Raw genomic sequence first — 10,039 nt, 5'->3', positions numbered from 1 at the left:
CCATTTATACAAAAAGTTGATAGTCACATCCATCTTGGAGTAAATCTCCAATATGATGGAGGTTGGAAACAACATATTAATTCTATTCATGAAAAAGCTTGTATAAGGTTAAACCTATTGAAACTTGTTAAATATAAGCTATGTAGATGCTCTCTAAAAAAAATATATTTTTCATTTATAAGACCAGTTTTAGAATATGCTGATATAGTTTGGGATAATTGTTATGATAGAGAAGTTAAACTTCTAGAAGATATCCAAGTAACTGCTGCAAGGATTATATCAGGTCTTAGAAGTAACTCATCCAGGTCAGCTCTATATGATGAATTGGGTATTGATCTACTATCAGATAGAAGGAAGGTTCATAAACTCACATTATTTTATAAAATGGTCCATGGTCTTGCTCCCAAATATCTACAGGATTTACTTATGCCATGTACACCGCAAAATAATTACTCACTAAGACACCAAGATGATTTTAAATTTGTTATACCCCAGATAAAAACAACTGCCTTTATGAACAGCTTTCTACCTTCATCTATAAAATTATGGAATGAATTACCTCTTCACATTAGAATTTTACCAACTGAGTCTTCATTCAAAACAGCCATAAAAAACATATTCTTTAGAAAGCCAAACAAACTTTATGACTTTGGAAACAGAAAAGCAAATATTATACATTGTCAGATAAGAAATAATGCAAGCAATTTAAATGCTGACCTATTCAATCATTTATTGTGTGAAAATTCTATTTGTGATATGTGTGGTTATGTATCTGAAAATGCTTATCATTATTTTTTTGTCTGTCCACATTATGATGCACAGAGGCAAGTTTTTATACAGTCAATAAGTAATTTACACTTAGATATCCCCATCTCTCTGGACTTATTATTATATGGGGACAGTAGTTTGCCTTATAACGAAAATGTTGCTATATTTAAGATTGTACATGATTATATATTAGCTACCAAAAGGTTTAAGTTTTAATGCATTATTCACAGTGTCACTCAAACAGCTGAATTGCTAGCTTTCTACAACTATTTTTCATTTTGTACATAAATAATACCCGGTACCAAGCATTTTGATTCCACTTATTTTTTTTTTTTTTTTTTTTTTATTTATTTTTTTTTTCCTTTATTTTTCTCTACTATTGTTACATTGTACCATCAATGTTTGTCAAATTGACTGTTAAAGGAGAGGGCTCAAATAGGCAGATTGCCTGCTGCCCAATCCTATTATGTGATATTTTTTTACATAATAAAATATTGTTTAAACGTAAATATAAGCACCAACTGCCAGTTTTGACGAATAACTCTGTATCAGGACTGCATAAACTATATCACTGCGATAATTGGTCAAGAGATCTCACAATAATTGCTTCTTAATTGTTTTCTTTATGATATAAATAATTGTCAGAAACACACTATTTAAACTGGTTTGCCATTTCATATTTCAGCAATTATGCTTCATCGATAAATTCAGCCATTTTCAACGCATTAGTTTAAGTTGAGCAGTATATTTTTTGTTGTTGTAGCTTATTCCAAAGAATTCACAACAGATACTGACAATGAATATTACATAAATTACATTTTATTGAACTTCAACCGATCAATGGCACAGTTTCTTCTACAAGTGTGCATGTGTTTTCAAACACACAAAAAACTTTAAATTTACGATACAAATGTGTTAAATTTTCGACTGACCTGTGATTTACAATGTACCTTATTTTGTACCTCACTCAGTCTGTAGAAACATTAATTTTATTACAGGCACCTCAATATTCATCAGACAATATTTACTGCAGATGTTGACGCTTTACTTGCTGCTGACTTTCTCTCAAACACGCTAATCGACGTCGGATTGTAAAATTCACGTGCAAATCGAGTCGCCATTTTAAATGTTTATAAACTACATTTTACGATGTTTCAAAGATTTTTAGTTCAGTTTTTTTAGGTCACCTGAGTCACTCAGGTGACCTTTTGCAATTGGTCTTCGTCCGTCGTCGTGCGTTGTGCGTCGTGCGTCGTGCGTTAACAATTTTACATTTTTAACTTCTTCTTGAAAACTACCAGGCCAATCGTTACCATTTTTGGTGTGAAGCATCTCTATGGTAAGAAGAATCTAAATTGTGAAATTTATGGCTCTACCACCCCTGGGGTGCCACGGGCGGGGCAAAATATGCAAAAAAAGCCAAATTTTCAAAAATCTTCTTCTCTACTTCCACACAAGTAAGGAAAAAACTGAATGCATGGTTATGATGTCCATGAGGCCCTCTACCAAAATTGTGAAATTTATGGCCCCTGGGTCAGGGGTTCTGGCTCTAGGGTGGGGCCAATATGGCCATATAGTAAAAATGTATTAAATCTTAGAAAATCTTCTTCTCTACTCCCATATATATTTGTTAAAAACTAAATGCATGGTTATGATGTCCATGAAGCCCTCAACCTTAATTGTGAAATTCATGACCCCTGGATCAGGGGTTCAGGCTCTAGGGTTGGGCCAATATGGCCAAATAGTAAAAATGTATTAAATCTTAGAAAATCTTCTTCTCTACTATCATATATATTTGTTAAAAACTAAATGCATGATAATGATGTCCATGAAGCCCTCAACCTAAATTGTGAAATTCATGACCCCTCGGTCAGGGGTTCAGGCTTTAGGGTGGGGCCAATATGGCCATGTAGTAAAAATGTATTAAATCTTAGAAAATCTTCTTCTCTACTCTCATATATATTTGTTAAATACTAAATGCATGATTATGATGTCCATGAAGCCCTCTACCTAAATTGTGAAATTCATGACCCCTGGGTCAGGGGTTCATGCTCTAGGGTGGGGCCAATATGGCCAAATAGTAAAAATGTATTAAATCTTTGAAAATCTTCTTCTCTACTCCCATATATATTTGTTAAAAACTAAATGCATGGTTATGATGTCCATGAAGCCCTCTACTTTAATTGTGAAATTCATGACCCCTCGGTCAGGGGTTCAGGCTCTAGGGTGGGGCCGATATGGCCAAATAGTAAAAATGTATTAAATCTTAGAAAATCTTCTTCTCTACTCCCATATATATTTGTTAAAAACTAAATGCATGATTATGATGTCCATGAGGCTCTCTACTAAAATTGTGAAATTCATGACCCCTTTGTTAGGTGTTCATGCTTTAGGGTGGGGCCAATATGGCCAAATAGTAAAAATGATTTAAATCTTAAAAAATCTTCTTCTCTACTCCCACACATGTGGGCAAAAAACTGAATACATGGTTATGATATCCACAATCTCCTTTACCTAAATTGTGAAATTCATGGCCCCTGGGTCAGGGGTTCAGGACATGAGGGGGGGGGGGGGGCAATATGGCAATAAAGTGTTAATGCATATAATGTTTAAAAATCTTCTTCTCTATTCTCACACATCTTTATAAAAAAACCGACTAATAATTATGTTTACCAGGAAGTCCTCTACTGAAATTTTAATTTTCATGTCCCCTGGGGTATGGGTTTTGACTCTAGGGCAGGGCCAAAATGGATGTATAGATGCTAATGCATATAACGTTAAAAAATTATCTTCTTTACTCCCACACTCCTGAAAGGAAAACTAAATTCATTATTTTGTAGACCAGATCTTTTAGTTTTTCACCAAAATTATAGGTTTCACAGTTCTTTTTGAATTAAATGTGGTTGTCATTACAAATTTATAATTTTTCTACTCCAGTATGAAACCTAATTAATTAGATGCATATATGAGACTCCATGACAAGTTTGTGTATTGGATATATGCTACTCAGGTGACCGTTAAGGCCAACTGGCCTCTTGTTTTACATATGCTGTGAAACGTCTTATGGATTTCACGGCGTGTCAGCTCGTGTATCTCTAATTTGCAGCAAACGCTAGCTTTTTTGTGAGAAAAAACATGCGATACTACATATACATTTATGGTACATTGTGAACGAAAATGTAAGATATAATAATTTTGTTAACTAAACAGTTTCTGTCGATTTTTTTCACATTGAACTGAATAACGCAATTCGATGAGCGAAGTACAAATAGTGACTTTAATTCATATGCGCCCGTCCCTGCTATATGTATTAGAGAATCTTTTCTTTGGTTTGGGGGCATTTTTTCACTAACAGATAACATTATTTACATATGTACGTAAACATCGCCCCGTTTGTTCTTAGAAAATTTTTAACTCGCGAGTATACAACTCTATTATGAACTTTCTTCGACATTTGTTTCCAAGTGTTAGCATCATTTTGTCAACATGCATTTACAAATAGGCGGGCCTATATAAATGCACCAGTTTGTTGCGACTCGTAATTGAAATACACACCGGTTATAGAAAGTGTCATCACTTAACGCAATGCTACATCGGCCGTAGCGTATACATCCACGCTATATTTGCGATAAATAATGAAACATGAAGGCAAAAAAATGTGCTTCATAGATGACTGTAGAATTCTGCTGAGCTACAGAAATATAGCTTTCCGAAAATATTGCCGGGATTTGCGAACCCTAGATCTATTGTGTAGTACATGCAAAGAATAAAATCAAAGAAGATGGGTGAATACGGCGTGTAAAATGCCCATATGAGGAATGATTAGATACGGCAAAATTAAAATATAATTAAATATGATATATTTTAAAAAAAATAATTAAAAATAATGTATATTTAACGTAACATCGGGTTGTAATCTTTAAATATTTTAAATACTTGCAATATATTGATTTAAACTGGCATATGCGTATCAAAACCTCCTAATAGTGTAATTTTTATAACTTCAATGCATTTTCTTTCATAGAGTGGGTCTGAGCTCAATACTTTTTTACAGTCTAAATGTGGTTTAATGTAATTTAAACCTATTGTACTAAAAAAAAAAAACGTGGAGAGATGACCCACTACAGTTCAAAAATGTCATTTTGTAGCTCAACAATTGAATGTTTTAGAAATATAATACAAGTCCGTAAATTTGTGGTCATAGTCTCATATAGTATTTAAACAACGCACTTTGTTGTGAATGAAATGGCTCAGTTGTTAGAGCACCAGCCATTAGGAAACTTTATAGAACTGGGTTTTTAGGTTATGGGTTCGATACCACCAAAACTTAAAGATTTATTATTTTTTTTTATCGTTTTGAAATATTTCAAACTGAATATAGTTAGAAATTACCATTTTGTAAACTTGTATAATAACATTTCAAATATATTTAATTGAAAAAATGCTAAATTTGAAATTGTATTTTACGACTAAACCAAACTGTACGGTCAGAAAAGCGTGCGTTCAGCTTGAATTTTGTTTGTTTGGTGTTTTTAAAAACTTATTTTGTATAATTAATCAATATTTGTTGTAAGTTTACTAGAAAAGTTTAATAGAGCAAGTAATTTATGCGTGTTAAAGTGTACTGAGAAGCGATAAAATATACATGTGACTTTTCCGAATTCATTCAAATGATTTGAATAAATCTATAGCTAAATACAATAGAACAAATGTTTAAAACGTTGATTAATGAAACTGCCGCGACCGAATGTTGTATGATATTTTTTTAAATTTTCATTCACTTTCGTTGTGAGCAAATGGAAACAATCCACTAAAGTCGAAGATAAAATATTGATTTACTCTTCTGTTTCATGATGACGTGCATTCCAAAAGCAATACCAGTTTTATCAAACAGGTTCTTGTAAACCCATTCCGTTTTCTTTACACCTAAATGTATTAACTGACTATGAGGAAAAAAAGCAAATGTGATGATCCACAAGACTGCAACTTTTTCCCCGTGAAGAAATTGATGGGAAAATGCTGTCGAGAGGGACAATTAACATACTATATGTATGCCCAAATAGTTAGTAAAAATAAGTATTTTATCATACCAAAGCTTTATTCGTTCTCGTTACTTTGAGAAATCTACAATATATTTAAAGCACAATAGTTCAATCCACACTTCTCAAAAGTTGTTCCCCTTTGCGGGGTCAACCCAAAGGTCAAAAGGGAAAAAACCAAAATTCCCCTTCTTCAAACAATCAAATATTTGGGCGTACTGTGATGAAATCGCTTTGGATTTGATTTATTCATTCAATATGTGGTGCGCGAGTAAGCGTTAAGTATTAGTACATGTATGCGACACTGACCACGGTTTTCGGCAAAAATAATTATCATACATCATTCATTGTTACATGTAATATGCCACTTTCAAACGACGCCACCGTCTAACAGTACTTTCAGTACTTTGATTATATTTATTTGTACAAAATTCAATGTACAAGGCGCATCATGGAATTTGCCAGCAAAGCAATTGCTACAATATTCATAACGCCATGCTCACTAAATAACGTCGTTTATTTCTTAATTGTACCGGTATGTATGCCGCTAAACAACGTTTCTAGTTCGTCATTTTAATAAAGTCACATTCAATGAAAAACATTTGCTTGATTTGTTTTTATTTTAACTTCCGAAACTTTTTGGCGAAGCAATTTCAGTTTCCTGTACATCAGTTCAGTCGCTGTAGGTTCCGACCAATACATAAATGGGACGTGTTGCTAAAGTTTTTAGAATCGTGATTTTTCTTTACCTGTGAAACAAAATATGAGGGAATCATGCAATAGTTCTACTTTGGCAAATTGTTTGCATCACCATGTCACATTAAAACACGACTCACATTTTTTGTTCATATTTTTCACTGTATTCGGCAAATACTTGTTTGACAGATAACTATATTTTGAGATTTCTAGTTGGAAAATAGCAGTAAATATTGTAATTGATTAGTGATATGCATTTTTGTGTGCTGTAAATTGCATTAGTTTGGTTGGACGGGGCATGACACCACACAGTAGAATATGCGTTCGTGTCATAAAAAGAAAATACATTTACCATGGAATCATTTATGTCGCAAATTTTATTTTCTTAAAATAATACATTTAGTAATATTGTTTCTTTAGTTAATTTATGAAAAAATCATATATAATCCACAAAAAATGCAATCTATAATATTTTAAATATGCATAAATTTCATTATTGTTATATCAAAAACCATTACTGAGATGTATAAAATATCTAAGTTTAAATTGTCCCAAAATCAGTGGGAAATATCCTGCGAACATGCAGTAGGTATTGATACGATTGAAAAAATAAAAGGCAAATCATTTCTTGTTATTTTTTAAATACATTTTTAATTACATTAATTTAGGCATTGGACATTGACTGCAAATAGATTGTTCATGTTTGTAGAGTAAACAAGACATACATGTACATTATTGAAAATGACAAGCATAAAAGTACATGTATTTCATAACATATCCTGATCTTGTACTACATGCAGTATGAAGGGGAGGGCATTCATAACTAACCACCCTAACAAACTTTTGTCTATTTCCTTAGTTTTATATGGATAAACATTCGATCTAAATGACCTCATTGTTTAATTCATAAGGGATCTTGTAAAGTAAAAGTTTTATCCCTCCCTCCCCCAGGACTATTTTGAAAATTGCGTTTAGAGAACTAGGACAAATGATATTATGCCAAACCAAACAATGTAAAATTTCTAGAACCTGTATAGTGAGGTCCAACTCATCTGACTTCCTTTGAGATGAGTGTTTTGTATTGGAATTGACAGGTCTTTGACTAAACAGTGCCAAAATTCATATACCGGTAATATTATACAAGTGCAGACAAAATGAATAGTTTAAGACTCAAATTAGATCAGAGAGGTGTTTTTATACATACCCCATCATTATCAGAGCTACAAACCCTTCAGTACAGATTTCAACATTTTTCGAGAGTCAATGTTTCATGCACCCTCATACATTTATTCAACATGTTGGTGTTACAATACTGACTAAATTACATGTAGTACACAAACAGCTAGGCTGTACATGTAGTACAAATAAGAATCACAACAGAACTTTAACAGATTATGCATCATGAATATGACTGCCTTTTCCATTTTTCAAATAAGAGAATCAAATGTGATGAAGCTGTTAGCTAAAATGGAATCAAGTGAAGTCATACCCAAACCGACTCGTACCCAAACAGACTAATAATCCATTGGTCCGGTGGTAAACAATGATCCTTGGGTTGTAAATGTAAAAGATAATCTGTTAAGGTTAGGTTTTGATATTATTACAATAATTAAGAAATTATAAGATAAATGAATGTAGAATTCTTGATAATATATTGTCATCTCCTATAAAAGTTTGCCAAAGAGGTCCCTATATCAACATTTGATAGAAAATTTCTGTTTACGGTACATGCAATCTTTTCTTTAAAAACCAATACATTAGCTTGACAAATTTATAAATTCGTCTCACTCTTTGAAGGAAGGCATAATATTATAATTGAAGTCATCTTTTTACTCAACAATTTGATTACAAGTCTGTTTGGGTACGAGTCAGTTTGGTTACGAGTTGACTGTAATTCGCTAAAATCTCACTATCCAAATTAGGAACTTAATACATGTATAACATCACCATAACATTCACTAGCATTTTTTACTATATAAACGTATATGCATCTGAATTATCTGTAAAATATCACTGTATGCACATTATAGACATCCAAGTTTAAATAAAAAACATACCGGTAAATCAATGTTGAAGCTCGATGCTTATTAACAATACAATAACAAAATGTGAAAACAATAATAATGGTGATCTAGCAAGTTATTCTACAATGAATTCAACAGCAAGCCTCCTTCCATTAATACATGCCAAACAACAACTCACTAGAGTCCTTTTGGATTCATTGCTGAAACTATTGTTCATCCATTGTTTGACCTGGTTCTGTGACTTGATCGTCGGCCATTGTTGGGAGTTTTCTCCCTTCCTCACTTCCTGTGACCTCCATAGCCTCTGAAGTGACAGAGCACATATTGTCTGTAGTATCACTTGGGGACGTGTCCTGTGTAGTCTTAGCATCGTCATGGTAACCAGGGGTATGGCTGGAGCCCACACTAGATGTTCTACTTTTCTTCTCCTCTTCCTCTTCATCAAGCTTTTCCATCTAATAGAAAAAAGAACAAAAAAATCTATCTTAGTTTTCATAAAAAGATTTGAAGTATATAGAGTTTCATTGGTTGTAGAATATTGGCAAATCATTCGTGATAATCATGCATGTACACAATAAACAAGAGATGTTTGTGAAACAATTATGTCCTCCTCCCTTGGAAGAATTTTTCTAAATCCAAGGGGCACAACTCTGTCCAAAATCGAACTTAATTTGACCTTGATATTATCATAATAAATCTGTTCATAAAATTTTATTACAGTAAGTTCAACCTCTGCAAAGAGAATGATTGAAAACTGCAAATAGTTGGAATATTTTAATGTCAAAGGTGCATAACTCTGTAAAAAAATTGCTCGATTATACCAAAAATTGAGCTTGACCTAGATATTATTATGATAAATCTGAATGCCAAATTTTATTACAGTAAGTGCAACCTCTGCAAAGAAAATGAATGGAAACTGTTGGTGGACCAACCAAAAAATTACTGAATTTAGGTGTGTGTTTTCACCTCTTCATCAATTTTGGAAATTTCCTCATGCATTGTTCTTTCAATGCTCTCGGCCAAGTCCTTAAACTGCTGAATGGACTGGTTTGTTCTGTTTACATTGGAGTGGTCAATCACACTGTATCCAGGTCCCATCCTGTGATGTTTTGCCTTCCTGTCCCCTCCCCCCTTGGTTTTCTCCACCTCGGCCACAGACTGATCCTCGGGCTCCTCAGCAATGGACTCTTGGTGGACGTAGGGGTTACACAGAGTGTGGGAGTGCCGAGCATGGTGATGAATATTTTCTGGGATGTCCTCCGGCATTCTTTCAATGTCAGGCATTGATTTTAGGGAATGTCCTTGACCTGTGAATGCGGCCTGCTTGCTTTTTTCCTGTCCCACAGCACCACTGAATGCACTGAATGACCCTTCACTTCGAGAACCAAATATGGGTCTCGTTTCTTTAGCTCTGTTCTCCACATCTGGTTCAATGGGGAAATGTCCATATGGTTCCATACAAAGTTCCAGTCTATTTTCTGGCTGGTTATATCTGAATACCTGTAAATGCAA

At 33.6% G+C, this 10,039-nt stretch overlaps 1 protein-coding gene across 1 annotated transcript in view; it reads right to left on the bottom strand.

Annotated features, from left to right (window-relative positions):
- Window positions 1-6,862: 6,862 nt before the first annotated feature.
- Window positions 6,863-10,039, bottom strand: part of LOC128177650 (deubiquitinating protein VCPIP1-like) — a 35,357-nt gene continuing 32,180 nt past the window's right edge. Inside the window, exons 16-17 of the mRNA XM_052844452.1 lie at window positions 9,494-10,027; window positions 6,863-8,982 (exon numbers count right to left, since the gene is read on the bottom strand). Coding sequence (XP_052700412.1) covers window positions 8,734-8,982; window positions 9,494-10,027 — 783 coding nt within the window. The 3' untranslated portion in view covers window positions 6,863-8,733. The remainder of the gene's footprint in view (window positions 8,983-9,493; window positions 10,028-10,039) is intronic.

Source organism: Crassostrea angulata, chromosome 1 (genome assembly GCF_025612915.1).
Source record: "Crassostrea angulata isolate pt1a10 chromosome 1, ASM2561291v2, whole genome shotgun sequence".
In the NCBI taxonomy this organism is placed as follows: Eukaryota; Metazoa; Mollusca; class Bivalvia; order Ostreida; family Ostreidae; genus Magallana; species Magallana angulata.
This window is presented reverse-complemented; position numbering and strand designations above follow the sequence as displayed.